The sequence below is a fragment of the Cervus canadensis genome, chromosome 4, assembly GCF_019320065.1.
Source record: "Cervus canadensis isolate Bull #8, Minnesota chromosome 4, ASM1932006v1, whole genome shotgun sequence".
NCBI classification, from domain to species: domain Eukaryota; kingdom Metazoa; phylum Chordata; class Mammalia; order Artiodactyla; family Cervidae; genus Cervus; species Cervus canadensis.
In genome coordinates this window covers 58,194,506-58,212,386 of record NC_057389.1, presented here as the reverse complement: position 1 = coordinate 58,212,386, position 17,881 = coordinate 58,194,506, and the positions used below count along the sequence as shown (strand labels likewise).

At 42.5% G+C, this 17,881-nt stretch overlaps 1 protein-coding gene across 7 annotated transcripts in view; it reads right to left on the bottom strand.

Annotated features, from left to right (window-relative positions):
* SIL1 (SIL1 nucleotide exchange factor) overlaps window positions 1-17,101 on the bottom strand; it is a 272,637-nt gene extending 255,536 nt beyond the window's left edge. For 2 of the 7 annotated variants that reach the window (XM_043465380.1, XM_043465385.1), the window contains exon 1: window positions 16,743-16,881. Coding sequence is in view for 1 of the 7 variants with exons in the window: in XM_043465376.1 (XP_043321311.1) it covers window positions 5,207-5,322 (116 nt within the window). In the remaining 6 variants the exon portion in view is untranslated. The other 5 variants (XM_043465384.1, XM_043465379.1, XM_043465383.1 and 2 more) reach the window with 5 other exon arrangements.
* Window positions 17,102-17,881: the final 780 nt, after the last annotated feature.

Below are 17,881 nucleotides of genomic sequence, written 5' to 3'. Positions count from 1 at the left end.
CTTCCTAACCACGTGGGAATGCAGCTCCAGAAAGCTCTCTGGGTGAGGAGAGGCCGTCTTCTGCAAGCACAGCCCACCACAATTAGTACAGACACATAAAAGAGGTACACCACCACCCGCAGGTATGGAACACAGTTCACTGCAGGGAGTAGAGTTCGTCAACTGTAGCTAAGAAAATGAGGCTGGATTTTCTGAAAATCCCAAATGAACCTATAGGAATAAACCCATTGCTGCTGGGTGCTAGGATGATAAAACTTAAAACAAAAGGATGGTGTATGCTCCATCACACTATGAAAAAGACAGTACCTGCAGGGTAGACAACCCCAGCTGAAGTTTCCATAGCTCCTCTAGCTATTGAGAGAGGGGGGAACAAACCAGTACCTGAATCACTTGCATTAACAAGGCATCTCTTACAAGGTTAAGCACCAATTCATTGTGCTATAGTTGAAGGTTAACCCTTCCCTTGCACTCACTAAAGGATCTGCCTCTTATCAAATGCTATGCCAGCTGATTATTATGATAACTATTATGCCATTATAATAACATTACTGCACTTTTTTCCTGCACTTGACATCTGTTGGCTGATAGGTTTAACTGGTACATAAGCAATAATTATTCAGTGCTCCTTCTTTCCAAGCAAGCCTCTAGCATGATTCTTAAAGCTAAATCCAACTGCAGCAAATGCCCAACCCCAGAAGCAGTGGGAAGCATGGCTCATGTGGGCTCAACCACTATATTTCCAGGGGTCACAGTGTCAGAAACAGAGACTCTGCTAGGTCCCTAATTGTTGACACACTCCCCCACTCCTGGGAAGGTGATGGAGTTTGGGGGAAACACCAAGCAGTAAGCAATTTATTGCTGAAAACCCCTACAGGGCCAGAGGAGTCACAAACAGGCCTCAGGATTGCAGAGGGACAAGCAGTACCAAGTCACAATGCTACACACCACAGCAAGAGGAGGAGGAGAGGAAAATGCACTTCTCCATTGGGGGCTCTCAAATAAAGGGTTCCCAGAGAGCCATTCTGCCTGCTCCCTGTATACACTTCCTGGCAACTGCTGGTAAATTGGCAACAGAAATAGGAAGAGGGAACAGATAGCTATCTTCAGGCCCATATTTTGAAGCTAAGAAGTCCATCAACCTGGCTACTGGGCATTCTTTCTTTCTTTATGCAGGAACCACTAAGGGCCAGGATGCAGCGTATAGTCCAAAGTGAAGAACCAAATTCCACTTCCTGTCAGCTGTCAGTCAAAGCCCCTAACACACCGTGTGTGTGTGTGTGTGTGTGTGTGTATATATATTTATGACTATATGTCACACTATATATGACAAACAAGGTAGAGAAAAATGTGAGATTCTGTGACTGCAGAATATCAGTATGCCTGAATTACACATTAGCCATATTAAAAAAAAAAAAAAGGCAACCCATAGCCAGGCTGCATAAAAAACATGATATAACAAACCCTACCAGGAGACCCAGGCTGCCCCTCTTTTTTCTCTAACCTGTAATACACAGGGCTCTTTTTTTTTTTTTTGAGGAGGAGAGGACGCGGAAGGTTATTTGAATTTAAATTACACATGAACACTATAATCTGTGTGCAGGGAGAAAAGGAACATTCAAGAGTGCCAAGCGCAAGCCTTTGGGACATGTGTGGCCGAGGCAGTAATAGCACACAGGGCTTTCTCCTTCAGCCTCAGCTTGCTACTCGCATCACTTAGGAGCAAGCAAGCCAGCAGGAAAGGCCCAGGCAACACAAAGGGGCACTGTCTCCTAGGTCGAGGGAGAAGACTGCTCTCTCAAAAGGAAATTAGGATGAAGCAACAAAAAAAAACGCACAAGACCAGTCAACCACAGAAGTAACCCATCTGAGGAGGGGATTTGGAAAGGTGTTTCTGTCTCACTCACCACTATATTCTCATGGCCAAGCAGTACCTAACCCATAGTGGGTGCCTGGCAAAGAACTATAGATTCAATGGTAACCAGAAAGACTTATTAGGTTGAAACAGACAGAACAGTTAGAATCTAGTTGTTCCTACTGTAACCTGTGGTAAAAGAAAGACTGATCTGCAAAGGATACATAAAAGGGAAGCTAGAGAATGAAAGTGAATTTCTCTCCAATGCATCCCTTGTGCCCTAACAGACTGACAAGTGTATTTTGGTCAGAATATAGATATAGCCCTAGAAGAAGAAGGCTGGAAGGAAAGAAGAGCAGAGGGAATGAGACAGGGAAATAAATAAGACAGTTTTTACTGAGTGCTTACTACATACATATCTGAAAATCCAGGGGAATTCTCGGGGAGGGGGGCGGGGCGGGAGTGTGGGTGGCCGCCGGAGGTTGGTTACAAATGAAGAAATAGGAGCAGAGGTTAAATAACTCATCTCAGATGTCTCACAGCTAGTATATGGTTTGAATTTGGGTATATCGATCTATAGACAAGAGCTTTCCACCATACTTCACCTTGACTTCCTCCAGAGCTGACTTGGCTCCCAGCTCACCTTTCCTGTAGTGGAGACAATGCTCCTACCTGTCCTCACAAATCAACTTGGTAATCATGTTTCTTAGAGTTAATTAGTTAACTGGGACTGTAGCTCGATGGTCTCATGAATTTCATATGCTTAAGAATTTCACATGCTTTAAGACCCCACTGGGACTTAAACCTGGATGAACTAGCTGAGTTTCCAGACCTACAAAGCTGCCAACCAGTGAGGCCTTGACCAGCTGATGAGCTGGTATATATCTCTATGACAACTCTCTTTGGCACAGCACAGGTTAGGGCTAGGTGAGGAAAAGATCATCTGAGCATGATCTCTGCATGCCCCCAACAAGTTCTCTTCAGATACTGCAAAGGAGGTACCAGGAGCCTCTCCCACTCTGAGTGGTGTCATTAATGCACAGAATCCTCTTTGATGGCAACCTGATTCTGATTCAAGTAAGAATAGAAAAAGTAAAATGTCAAAGATTTCTGCTTAATGCTTAGGAACAGTTGAGACTTCCTTCCATGGTGCTCACTGCCTCTCTGGAGCTTCCAGAGACTTTCCACACCATGACACAAGGGGAAACAGAGTGGAAAGGGTAAGATAACTTTCAATATTGTATTCTGAAGAGCCCAGTGGTGATGATCAGCCAGTGTTTCTAAAGGAAGTGAATACCCTGGACAAACTCAGGGGAAACTAAGAAGTACTAGAACACACTGTCTCTCAGGGTTGTCTGTTTATTTTGCCTCCTGTATGAGGGCTTTCATCAGCTAAAATATTTTTTTTCAGTGCTTAGGGAAGCTGACAATTTACCCAGGTGCGTGACAGCTGCTGGGAAGACCTGTGGGAAGGGGCTACCCGGCAAAGGCAGGCTATGTACAGTGAGGAAGGTCTCCCAGGAGTGCCCTACATGACAAACCATATGTTGTCAGGATATTAATCCAAACCCATCTTGCACACTTTACAATGTTTACTCTCTCTGGGATGTGAAGCACTAAATTATATCCAAGGACTACATGGGTCCTTCCAATTCTGTTCCACATTTACTTCTTTGCTAAAAAGATTTGTAACCTGGAAACACAGCCCTCTGCCTAATAGCAGCAATAATATTCAGCGAAGAATAGGAAACCAGACTGTCAATTCAAGCTTCCCTAAAAAGTACTGCCCCTATAGAACCTTAATTTACCCTACATAGACAAATGCAGAAACCTACTTCTGACCCCTTTTTTCATAGAAAAGACAGGTCTGTGTAACTGAGAGTCCTGAAGAGGGAAAGACTAGAAAGAGCAAAGAGAAAACACCACAGCTCCACCCCTGCCCTAACTGAAACATCTCTGGAAACCACTAAGGGAATTCCAAAAAGAGAAGACAACTTCACTGCCGTAAGAACTTACAGCAAGGTGCACGAATGTGAAGTATGGCTACCCAGATCAGTCACAGCTCTATCCTGACCAGCTGTATGGCCCCAAGTAAGTCACTTAGACTCTCCAAACTTCAATTTTTCACCTCTAGAAAGCAGGAATGTTTTAAGGATCAGATAAAATAATGTTATCTGAAAACCCTTTAAAAATAGTAAAATGTTGAACATACTTTAGGCCTGACTGTCATTCTAAAGCCTCTAAGTGAAAAACCCTGAAAGACTTCTGAAGAGCAGAGAGGTGAGGCTGCCACCTCTGAGAGACAATCTACAGTGACTGGGCCCAGGTGTTCACAGAGAAACACATGCTTCAGGAAGAAAGTGACAACAGGGAATCTGAAAAGGAGCTCACACTTGGGTTTGCTCAGGTACATTAAAAAATAACAATATATGTGCACAGTTCAAATCAAAGAAAGCACACAAAAGTACACAATGAAAAGTCAGCCTCCCTCTTCTCCCATTCTCCAGCCATGCAGGGGCTCTCACCAAAGACAACCACTCTTTTCAGTTTCCCATGTATTCTTCCAGATATTCCATCGCCTACTTTCTGCCACAGATGGGGAGACCACTGGTGGCAACACTTTCAGACCCAAAAGTAATACCAAGCAGTAAGCACTGTCAGGTGCCCTTAGAGACTATGCAAAAAACAGGACAGCCAGGGGATACGATATGGCCCTGCAAGAGGTTCCACAGAGGTACAGATTTCCTTCCAGCTATTATACTGCTTTGCCCCTTGGCTGACATTTAGGCATTGATTTTGTTCAGTATATTTCACTTTTGGTTGTACTTGCTCATCCAGAATTCCTTCCCAGGGAAGCCTTTAACAGGAATGGTCTCTGTACAAGCCTGACCACCAGGCCCTTAGAAGTCGACAGAGGCAAGAACCACCATCAAACCTGTCTCAGCTGAGGGTGGACAAAAAGAGCAAAAATCAAGAAAGTTCCTAGGACACCATCTTTCTGGGGACAGAACACAAGAGGATGAAGCCCAGATCATACATGGTCTCTATAGCACTCAGCCCAAGACAGCAAGTCACTACCCAGAGAAAATTACAGGATACTCTCAAAGCTAGGCTTTCACCAAAACTCCCTGAAAAGCTCCCTCAGTTTATGCCCTCCCCTCCCTTTCTTCTTCCACAAAGAAAATTTGTGGCTGGGAAATTTCAGCCTCAATCCAAAGGCCACAAAAGGATAGGGAATAGGTCAAATCTGGACCACACATGCACTTTGGTAGCCCTTGCAGATACCACATTAGAATTTGACTTTATAGCTTCTCTTGTAATATGAGATGAGGAGGCCACTAAAGTCGTACTCACCTGTGGCAAGAATGGACTGAGAAGTAGCTGCTCCCCACAGAGCACATAAGCACTCCAATTCGACAGCCCAACATTGCTTGTTGCCTCACATTGTTTCCAACCTGGCCCAGGAACATCTCTGAGTTGGAGACCCCTGGTCAGTGAGTGACAGAAGGCTGATCAACTGGTAGGCACAGCGACTGACCAAATGGCTGGACTCTTGGATTCAAAAGCATGTATTAAACACCAGGAATGTATGCCAGGAATTGTGCTGGGGGCTGGGTACACAAAGAAAAACAAGGGATGCAATTTGTGCTCTCCAAGAATTTCTAATCAAGGTGGGAAGACTGACTCTAAAGAATCAGACTGTTTCAGACACAAAGGGCTCTGAGAGTTGAATGTGCCAGACTCACTGTGATTAGGGATCAAGGAATGTTTCTGGAAAGAACTGGGATTTGAACAGAACTGCTAATCATTTCTCAGGCATTCATGTATTCACTCACACAATAAGCATTTATAGTGTCCATGTTACACAGCATTATACTGGAGACAAAATAAAGTGTGCCCATGTCTTTGGGAAGCTCATACAATAAGAGACAAAACAACAAACCAGGATAAAGTATGCTGAACTCTATAATCAAAGTGTTGCTATGGAGATATAGATGAGGAGCTATTAGGCAAGGCCCACTGAAGAAGGTGGATCTGCAGAATAAAGTAGAAAACTAAGGAGAGAGTACTCCAGACAAAAGAACTGGCTGAGACAAAAATGCAGAATGCTTAGAGGACCACATGGATCAGTGTATCAGGAGCAAACAGTACTCGTATGTAATGACAGAGGATATAATTAAAGTGGTAGGACAGCGGTACACTGTGATGGGCATGAACACCAGGACAACTGATACATAGGGAATTTATTTAGCAGCCAGTAGGTGCCACTGAAATCTTCTAAACATGAGTGTTCTCCCATCAGAAATGTATTTAGGAAGACCCTAAGAGCAGTGGTACACAATGTCCTGGAGAGAGCCAAAGGAAGAGGTAAGAGGAGACTCCTATAAAGACCCAGGTGCATGGGGGGAAATGGATACACATATATGTATGGCTGAATACCTCCGTTGTTCACCTGAATCTATCACAACATTGTTAATCAGCTATACCTCAATACAAAATAAAAAGTTTTAGGAAAAAACACTCAGATGCAGTTCCAGGAAACAGAGGAAGCAGTAAGACAGGATGAGAAAGACAGAGCAGAAGCCTGCCCCAATTTTAAGACAATGGCATCTCTGAAAACATTTTGTGTGTGTGTGTGGTAGTCAGGATTATTTATTTGCTTTAATTGGAGGATAATTACTTTACAATATTGTGATAGTTTTTGCCATACAGCAATTCATGAAAACACTCCTTGATTTCTGTTTTTTTACCTATGCAGACTGGTCTTGCCCCTAAATAATGAGGTTTAACCCTATTTGTTTCATTCAGAAGTAAGGCAAAAGCAATAGTTATGATGTCAGAATTTTTTAAAACTCAGCTTGAAATCAATAAAATGGGGGCGGGGCTGGTTAATAGCTTCATGGGTTCTTCCCCACTCCCACTCCCACTGCTACACTGAACCAGTTGCAAATCTCAAAGCAAGAGAGAGCCAACTTGAGCACAAAATCTGGGTCAGTGTAACTGACTATGCCTCTCTGACCTCACACAAGGCCAGAAATGGGCATACAAATCAGAAAAAAGCCATGACAGAAGTCAAAGTTCCCTTAATGAGCTAACTGCTTCATGTCTGGGTGAAAAGCAGAAGGCCAGAGACAAGGAGAACACACTGTCTCAGAGGGCTGTAGGCAGGCTCTGGACCAGCCAGCCCTGCTTCATTAAAATCACCATGTCATACGCCCCTTGACTGGGGTAGCCAGCAGAGAGAGCCTCAAAAAGGTAAGAACTAAGCCAAATAAGGATGGAGGTGGCAAAGAAGCTGCAAAGTCCTTTGCTGTTCACAACTTTTAGTTATTTAGCATAAGCATGATCAATGTGACTGGCAGGAATAATAAACCAGCCAACAAAGACAATGATGTGATGGTTAAGATCACACTTGAACAGTCAGCATAATTTACCCTCTAACCAGGTCAGGAACTGCAAACTGTTGTTGCTGTTATTATTGATAAAAATATACAGAGCACTTACACTGTGCCAGTGAATGCACTTTCTACAATTCTCAATTCTCAAGACAGCTACAAAAGTAACTATTACTATTCCCATCCTACAGGTCATGAAATCAAGGCTTAGAGAAAGTAAGCATCTTGTTAACAATCTGAAATCTAACAAAAGAAGATTAAGAAACCAAATGAGCTGATCCATGAGTGGGGCTTTTTTTCAATTGTAGTTCCCCAGTAGCATACTGGACACCTTCTGACCTGGGCGGGGGGAGGTCATCTTCTGGTGTCATATATCTTTGCTTTTTCATACTGTTTATGAGGTTCTCTCAGCAAGAATACTGGATTGGTTTTGCCATTCCTGCCTCCAGAAGATTACGTTTTGTCAGAACTCTCCACTATGACCTGTCCATCTTGGGTGGCCCTGCACAGCATATCATATAGTTTCACTGAATTATGCAAGTCCCTTCACCATGACAACACTGTGATCTGTGAAGGGCTGACTGAAGAGGCTTTACAAATAGCTGACGAAAGAAGAGAAGTGAAAAGCGAGGGAGAAAGGGAACGATAAACCCAACTGAATGCAGAGTTCCAGAGAATAGCAAGGAGAGATAAGAAGGCCTTAAATGAACAATGCAAAGAAGCAGAGGAAAACAATAGAATGGGAAAGACTAGAGATCTCTTCAAGAAAACTGGAGCTATCAAGGGAACATTTCATGCAAGAACAGTCATAATAAAAGACAGAAATGGGAAGGACCTAACAGAAGCAGAAGAGATTAAGAAGACATGGCAAAAAAAAAAAGAAGACATGGCAAGAATATACAGAAAAACTACATTAAAAAGGTCTTAATGCCAAAAAAAAAAAAAAGTCTTAATGCCATGGCTAATTCATGTCAATGTATGACATAAACCACTACAATATTGTAAAGTAATTAGCCTCAAACTAATAAAAATAAATGAAAAAATAAAAAATAAAAAGGTCTTAATGACCTGGATAACCACAATAGTATGGTCACTCACCTAGAGCCAGACATTCTGGAGTGTAAAGTCAAGTGGGCCTTAGAAAGCATTACTACAAACAAAGATAGTGGAGGTGATAGAATTCCAGCTGAGCTATTTCAAATCCTAAAAGATGATGCTGTTAAAGTGCTGCACTCAGTATGTCAGCAAATTCGGAAAACAGCACTAGCCACAGGACTGGAAAAGGTCAGTTTTCATTCCAATTCCAAAGAAAGGCAATGCCAAAGAAGGTTCAAATTACTGTATAATTTTGCTCATTTCACATGCTAGCAAGGTAATGCTCAAAATCCTTCAAGTTAGGCTTCAGCAGTATGTGAACCAAGAACCTCCAGATGTCCAAGCTGGATTTAGAAAAGGCAGAGGAACCAGAGATCAAATGGCCAGCATCCGCTGGATCATAGAAAAAGCAAGAGAATTGCAGAAAAATATCTACTTCTGCTTCATTGACTACGCTAAAGCCTTTGACTGTGTGGATCCCAAAAAACTGTGGAAAATTCTTAAAGAGGTGGGAATACCAGACTGAGAAACCTATATGCGGGTCAAGAAGCAAAAGTTAGAACCTTACATGGAACTACTGACTGGTTCAAAATTGATAAAGGAATATGACAAGGCTGTATACTGTCACCCTGTTTACTTAACTTACATGCAGAGCACATCATGTGAAAAGCCAGGCTGGATGAATCACAAGCTAGAATCAAGAATGCCAGGAGAAATATCGGCAACCTCAGATATGCAAATGATACCACTCTAACTGCAGAAAGTGAAGAGGAACTAAAGAGCTTCTTGATGAGGGTCAAAGAGGAGAGTGAAAAAGCTGGCTTAAAACTCAGTATTCAAAAAACTAAGATCATGGCGTCTAGTCCCACTAATTCATGGCCAATAGAAGGGGAAAAAGTGAAAGCAGTGACATATTATTTTCTTGGGTTCCAAAATCACTGCTTACGATGACTGCAGCCAAGAAATTAAAAGACACTTGCTCCTTGGAAGAAAAGCTATAACAAACCCAGACAGCATATTAAAAAGCAGGGACATCACTTTGCCAACAAAAGTCTGTCTAGTCAAAGTTATGGTTTTTCTAGTTGTCATGTACGGATGTGACAGTTGGGACATAAAGAAGACTGAGTGCTTAAGGATTGATGCTTTTGAATTGCGGTGCTGGAGTAGACTCCTGAGAGTCCCTTGGACAGCAAGATCAAATCAGTCAATCTTAAAGGAAATCAACCCTGAATATTCACTGGAAAAACTTTGGCCACCTGATGCAAAGAGTTGACTCACTGGAAAAGACCCTGGTCCTGGGAAAGACTGAAGGCAAAAGGAGAAGAGGGCATCAGAGGATGAGACAGACAGCATCACTGACTCAATGGACAGGAAACTGAGCAAACTCTGGGAGATAGTGAAGGACAGGGAAGCCTGGCATGCAGAAATCCATGGAGTCGCAAAGAGTCAGACACTACTTAGTGACTAAACAAGCAACAACAATAGTTCGTTTACAATGCTGTGTTAGTGTCAGGTGTATAGCAGTGATTCAGATAAAGAATATACATACATATAAAGAATATATATTTATATTATACATATAAATATATAACATATAAAGTATATTCATTATACATATTCTTTGTAGTATAAAGAATATATATACTATAAAGTGTATATATAGTCTTTATTATATATATGTGCTTTATAGTTTATATAATATATATAATTTATAGATTAGAGTATATATAAAGAATATATATATACTATAAAGATATATATATAAAGAATATGGGCTTCCCTGGTGGCTCAGATAAAGATTCCGCCTGCAATGTGGGAGACCTGAGTTTGATCCCTGGATTGGGAAGATCCCCTGGAGGAGGGCATGGCAACACACTCCAGTATTCTAGCCTAGAGAATCCCCACGGACAGAGGAGCCTGGTGGGCTACAGTCCATGGGATCACCAAGAGTCGGGAATGACTGAGAGTAAGCACAAAGAATATATATTGTATATATATGCATGGCATGCAACATTTTAGTTACCCAACCAGGGATAGAACCCAAGCCCCTCCACAGTAAAAGCACAGTCTTAACCAATGGACAGCCAGGGAAGTCCCTCTATTAGATTAATAGGCTATTACAAGAAATTGAATATAGATCCCTGTGCTATACAGTAGGTCCTTGTTGTTCATCTATTTTATATACAGTAGTGTGTAACTGTTAATTCCAAACTAATTTATCCCTCCCCCCTTTCCCCTCTGGTAAACATAAATTTATTTTCTATTTCTGGTTTCCATTTTGTAAATAAGTTCATTTGTAACACTTCTTTTAGATTCCACATATAGGTGATATTATATGGTATTTGTCTTTATCTGGTTTCCTTTATTTAGTATGATAATCTCTAGATCCATCCATGTTGCTGCAAATGTCATTATTTAATTCTTTTTTATGGCTGAGTAGTATTCCGTTGTGTATATATACCACTTCTACTTTATTCATTCATCTATTATTGGGACACTTAGGTTGCTTCCATGTCTTGGCTACTGTATATAATGCTGTTATGAACACTGGACCCCTGAGTGGTTTTAAACCACTGTGACATACCATCCATTCCTGCACTTTTTCTTTTAGAAATGTTTTACAGGTTTGCCTGGGTCACAAAATAAGGTCCACTGCTTCACTGGCTCCATTCTTTATAGAACACACAGCAGTCTGGCCTGGGCACTACTTTACTGTTTCTAAAGAAAGTGGAAACTTCAAATCTATTTCCTTTGGGGTAAGAGCAAAAGGAAATACTTATAAGTAGGAGAAAAATTGGCATGACACCCAAAAACCTCACCTGTGAGAGTTGTAAGATAATGAACAAGGCAGTCAATGGAGGCAGGGCCTTCTCCTTCCATAGGGATTTTTAACTACATCTAGCATCTTTACAAGGCTCTAAATAATTCCAACAACTTCTATGGCCATCTTCTGCAAGCCCTCTGGCTTGAGTCTCAGCTCTGCCACTAATATGCTGGTGGTCCTAAAAAAGGTATATGGCCCATTTCACATGCCTGAAGCTCATTTCACCAGTAAAACAGGAACCCATAGAAAGTAAGACTGAAGCACTGGGTGGTGACAGAACTAGAAGGGTACCTTCTGACTCTTTACTCACCCAAGGAACCACAAAGAGCCATCCCTTGAATCTGAACCAGACTCAGTCCTGATGTTTCCAATGAAATTGATATAAAGACCTCCTAGGATGATCTCTTCCAGCACAGAAATAACGTGAATTTAGACTGCCTATAATCGAAATCAAATCCCATGAGTATGACATAGAGAGGGTCACAAAATCAATATTAAACTCCTTGCTAAGGAGTTGGCCTCTTATGCTTCCAATGTCTACCACTCCCTGGGTTCAAAGCATGATCAGTCAATGTTTGTATTGATTGTCCTACTTTGTTTCTTCCTCTGAACTGAAGCCTGCTAGTTTTCCACAGTTTGGTCAGATGGATGCTACCTCCTTGGGAGCCTCACAAAGATAAGAGGTATAAGCATGAAACTATTCACAAATGTAAAGAAATGTCCATTTAAAAGTCCACTGGCATCAGCCTCCCTCACCAGACCTTTGGGATGCATTTCTCATCTTCCAGTTTCTAGAACTCCTCTCTCTCACAAGACAGAAAGGGCAGACAACTTGCAGAAGGGAAGTGGCAAGACATGGATCGATTCATTGACTGCTACCTGTGATGGTTCTTCTACCTGTGATGACAGTAAGTGGTAATTAAAAGACATAATCAAGAATGCTTTCAATCAAGACATAGCCAGCAAGCAGACCTCAGAAACGTACTCCTTCCCATTTCTCTGTGCATTTGACATGTGACATGGGCTGAACAGACACTACCCAAATTTCAGTCCAAGAACATCTGCGCTCAGCTGATGATAAATAAAGGCCAAGGAGGCACTAGAGAAACAAATGGCAAATGCAGTACCTGAAAACTCAAGATTTGGAAGAAAATAAAAACAGTAAAGAATAAACTCAATTCCAGCCTATTTGGAGAAGTCCAGATAAAAATATCCCTCCTACCTCCACTCATATTCCATTTCTTCTCCAACTCCCTTAACATCGTTAGGCTTTGAAGCAGACAGTACAGAATAACTTCAGAAAGGGACAAACAACTTTTGCTCTAAATTATTAAGAATAGCAATAAGCAAAAAATAAAATGCTGCTAAGTCACTTCAGTCATCTGACTCTGTGAGACCCCATAGATGGCAGCCCACCAGGTTCCCCCATCCCTGGGATTCTCCAGGCAAGAACACTGGAGTGGGCTGCCATTTCCTTCTCCAATGCATGAAAGTGAAAAGTGAAAGTGAAGTTGCTCAGTCGTGTCCAACCCTTAGCGACCCCATGGACTGCAGCCTACCAGGCTCCTCCGTCCATGGGATTTTTCCAGGCAAAAGTACTGAAGAGGGTTGCCACTGCCTTCTACGTTAATTGGCTATATTCCAATAAAAAATAAAAAGTTAAAAAAATGAGCCTTGATGACTATATTTGTGAGACAATATAGGATAAGACCATGCATTCTCAATGAGGGCAAAATCACCCTCCAAGGGGTGAAAACTGATTTCTGAGGAAGAAAAAAAATCTTAGATGTTACAACAGTTTGTGGCCCAAAGGGCCACAGTACATAAACAGATACAAAGTATATCTGTTGTATTAAAATTCCATTGATTGGAGGCAGAGAGGCAATTAGGGGAAAAAATGTCTCAAAAGGTGCTAATGAACAAAAGGTTGAGAGACATCAGATTAGATGTCCAAAGGGACAACCCAGTTTCCAAAAGAACCTGATCATATTGGCACCTAATCTTTCACTTCCAACCACCAGAACTACAGGAAATAAGTGTGTGTTACTTAAACCACTCAATCTACAGTGTTCTATTATAGCAGCCCATAATGGACTAAGTTACTTCTCAAGGCCTCAAACTGTTCCTAGGACACTATTAGGAGAATGAGGGCAGACATGACCAGCTAACACAACCACACCCTTGTCCATCAGTCTGGGCTAAATATGGTTCAGTTGCTCCTGGATTCTGTCTCCAAGGTAGAAAATTGCACAAGTGAGGATGCCAGGTGTAAACTCTTCACAAATCAGGAAAATTCTGGCAGGTTCTTCACAAGTGTTCTGAGTAGCTTCCCTCTTTTATGAGGCTTTTATTCCAAAGATAAATTCAACTATTGTTGAAGCTGTTCATCAGGGGTCACCCACAGCCTCACCCGAATGACAACCAGCTATCCTCCTTTCCTACTTGGTAGTATAACACTTGGTGGAAGTAAATGCAGAATATTCCTTCCTTACACCACATATAATTAAAATAAGAATCTCTATGTTGCAGAAGACTAAGACTTGCAACTTAAAGCCGACTCAGAGGATAAAGCATTCATCCTCACTCAGAAAGAGAAAAGATTAGCTCACAAGGACATGTCTCCAAACTGACTCCAAATCTAGGAGTTAGAGATGACTGTGCTACACAGCGTGATCCAAACACCAGCTGAGGCCCCAAAGAAAAATCCCCAGGAATCCACAACCAAGGGGCTGGCATTGTAAGAACGTTCAGATTAGCTCTTGTGAAAAGAGGCTTACTCCAAGAGACTGGCAGACAGCTTCCACAGCACAGCGTCACTCAGCAAAGGATAGAAAATGAATGAAAAAAGAACACAGGAGGCAGGATGAGAAGGTCAGAGCATGAATCTACAAACATAATGAAATGACAATTAGAAGGCATCCGCCTATTGGGAAAAAGGTACAATTTGCCTTTACAAACTCTCTTGTCTTTTTGAATATTTTCATTAATAGCAACTCTTTATTGAGGGTGGAAACAGTTACTGCATTCCTCTGTCCCAAAAGCTTCGTATGTACTACCTCATTTAACCACTCTTCAAAGTATTATTCCCATTTTTATCCACTGGAAAACCAAGCCTTAGAAGTGAAATAACTTGTTAGAGGTCATACTGGTAATAAGTGATAGACTCAGAATCAAAACTCATGTTCAGGGAATTCCCTAACAGTCCAGTGGTGAGGACTCCATGCTTTCACAGCCAAGGGTCCAGGTTCAATCCCTCGTGAGGAACTAAGATCCCACAAGCCATGCAGCATGCTCATCCCCACCCAAAAAGAAAAAAACCACATTACCACTAGGTCCACTTCAAATGAACTGTCAATCCATGTGAGGTCACGTGACAGGTTGCCTAACCATGCCATTTGTAGTTTAAAAAAAAAAAAAGAACAGCAGCAACTGTATGGTGTCATGTATTAATGAAACTGATCTCTCATATGGTTCAAAAACATCTCTGACAATTTCAAGATGGGTTTTCAAAACTATTTTGTAGAAAGGCCATATAAAAAAAAATTTTTTTTTTTTAATGGAACTTCCCTGGAGGTCCAGTGATTAAGACTCTACACTTCCAATGCAGATTTGATTCCTGGTTGGGAAACTAAGATCCCACAAGCTGAGTATGGAGGCAAAAAAGAAAAAAACAAAAGGCCATTATCAGGATGCCACCCTCAACCACCACCACTTACACATGCCATTCTAAAAGAGAACAATACTCACTGAGAATTAAGTTCCGGCACACTTATTTTAAAACCATTTTGTTACTTTGCAATTTTTTAATTATGCTTTTCTCCTGTCAACGAAAACACACCAGGGTTCAAAATTGGCTTCTGCAGAAAAGTAATAGCTGGCATTCAAAGACATCAGGCAAGAGGAAAAGAGCAGGAATCAGAGGACAAAACTCATTCCTGGGCTACCACATCTCTACTCACATACTACCCATTCCCACCATCTGTAAAATGGGGGCAGTAAGTCTTGTCTGTCGTCAATTTTATCCATACAGCACATGTATTAATCTGCAGGTTAAATCCACTAAACACCCAAAAGAAAGGTAAAAATAAGTCTGATACGGCAACAGCTTAAAAACCCAAGGGCCAGGCTTCCATAGTGGCTCAGTGGTAAAGAATCCACCGGCTAGTGGAGGAGATATGAGTTCCATCCCTGGTCCAATAAGATTACCTGCTGCAGGGCAACTAAGCCCAAGTGCACCGTAACTACTCGAGGCTGTGTTCCAGCCCCACGTGCCCTAACTACTGAAGTCCAAGCCCCTAGAGTCCCTGCTCCACAACAAGAAAAGCCACAGCAATGAGAAGCCAGCGCACCACAACTAGAAAGCAGCCCCCACTCTCCATAACTAGAGGGAAAGCCCATGCAGCAATGAAAACCAAGCACAGTCAAAAATAAGTAAAACAATTTTTAATTCCATTTAGAAAAAAGCCCAAGGACCAAGTTCTCAACTGAAGCCACACACCAAGTCCTGACTCATTCCACACAAATATCAATTCTGATATCCTCCTGTCCTAGCTCCCATCAAAATTCTATCCAATCTCCACATCTGGCTATAATTTTATCAGAAAAGAAACTTGGGTGTGTTGAGAGCTAAAAAGACACAGATACAAAACACATCTTTCACACTGTCTAAACAAACATTGTGTTTATAAATATCAATTTATTCTCTTGGCAAACATGAAAGATTCATTCCTTTTAAGCTTACCTAGTCTAGGTTTAATCTAACTTCCTAAATCCCCCAAAACAGCTTGCTGTTTTGTTTTATTTAGGTCGGAAAGCCAGCTGGACTTGAATTCGAGGCCAAGTATTTTAAAATATTTTAAAAACGAATCTTACATATAAATCATGTATTTTAAGTTATTTTAAGGTATCAAACAGCCCTCTAGCTCCTCTAGTGCAAAGGAACCCCCCTACCCCCACTAACCTCGCAGGTGCTGGGCATTTCCTGATTACCTTGTTTTTCCCACATGTGGCTCACAGTTCAAATTATTTTCTATTGCTTTCTGTAGCAGATAATTTCAAAGCGAGGATTTCGGGACCACCTGAATCAGAACCACCTGGGGAGAACTGCAAGTACCCATGCCTCAGTTTATCCAAAATGCCTGAAAATAATGCCCAGAGATAAACACAACCCTCTGAGTGATTTGAAACACACCAGGGATACGCATGCTGGTGATTTGAAACACACCGAAGTCTCTAACTCCAACTTTACAGGCAAGTATTTCATCTACCTAGGGCAAAGGAAAACACAAGATAGAAGTGGAAATACAACGCGGGTAGCGTTCAATTCCATACGGTGAAGAGACACCAAAATGTCAACCCTGGAGCATCTGGACAAATGAAGAAACTGAGACCGGGAGAAGAGAATAGGGAAGGAAACTAAAACAAGTGAAAAGCCAAAAGCCTGTCTTCGGACCCCCACTGCCTCGTCTCCCGGCATTCAAGGAGGTATCCTGGAGACGTTTTGAGTGGGAAAGATAGGGAAGGCAGCCTTGGGCTGAGAGGCAAGAAACTAGTGAGGAGTCCAGAGCCCACTTACACGTCCCGCTTCAGAGACACTGGTGGGATGTGTAGGGACCCCGTACAGTGCTGGGAAGGCGCCAGGGCTGCTAACGGGTAGAGACCGGGGCAGAGACCTGAGCCTCCAGCCCAGGCCCAGGGCCGGGCGGCCTTACTGCCCCTACCTTCGGCTTCCCGCCCGGCAGCCCAGGGGCAGACACAATCCCCACAATTCCAGGCGGCCGCAGCAGCAACCAGCTTCCCGTACGCAAACACGACGGCTACCGTCAGAACCCGTGAGCGCGCGGCTATTAAGTCACTTGTCTCCTCACCCAATTGTCGCCTCCCAGAACAGCCGACCGGCGTCCCACTGCTTTCCCGCACTCGGAGTTGTTAGCCCCGCCCCCTCGCTTCTGTTAAGTCCCGCCCCCTAGCGTCTACCTGAGCGAACCTCCTGGTCCTTGTTTAGCGCAGTATCCTTCCGCCGGTGTGAGATACTTGCGGGTCCAGTTTCCTTCTGAGTCAGAGAGAAACAGAACTTGGAAGTTTCGTCTCTGATTTCCCAACAGCTTCTTCTTCGCGGAAGAATCATCAGAAAGAAACTAAAGGTGGCACTGCACCAGAAGTCCTGTGATTAAGACTCAGTGCTTCCACTCTAGGGGCATGCGTTCAATGCCTGGTCGAGGAGACTGCAAGCCTCGTGGCCCACACAAAAGAAAGAAAGAAAGAAAGAAACCAAGGGATAGGGAGTGAAAAAAATCAAACTCGTGTGACTCAGCTGGGATAAAGCAGTAAATGGGCTTCCCTGGTGGCCTGCAAGATGGGAGACCCGCTTCGATCCCTGGGTCGGGAAGATCCCCTGGTGAAGAAAATGGCAACCCACTCCAGTATTCTTGCCTGGAGAACCCCCATGGACAGAGGAGCCTGGTAGGCTGCAGTCCATAGGGTCCCAAAGAGTTGAACAAGACTGAGCGACTTCACTTTCTTTTCAGTCTCAAACAATAAACAGTCATTTTAGAAAATTCATACAGAATAGGGCACCTGCAAGTCACCTACTTTATATACTTACTATTGTGTGAATTGACAACGACCAATTATTTTAAAAATAAAAGTTACCTGCAGCTCTAATTCTGCTCTACCACCGAATGTCTTACTTATATATTCCAGGTGTTGCATATA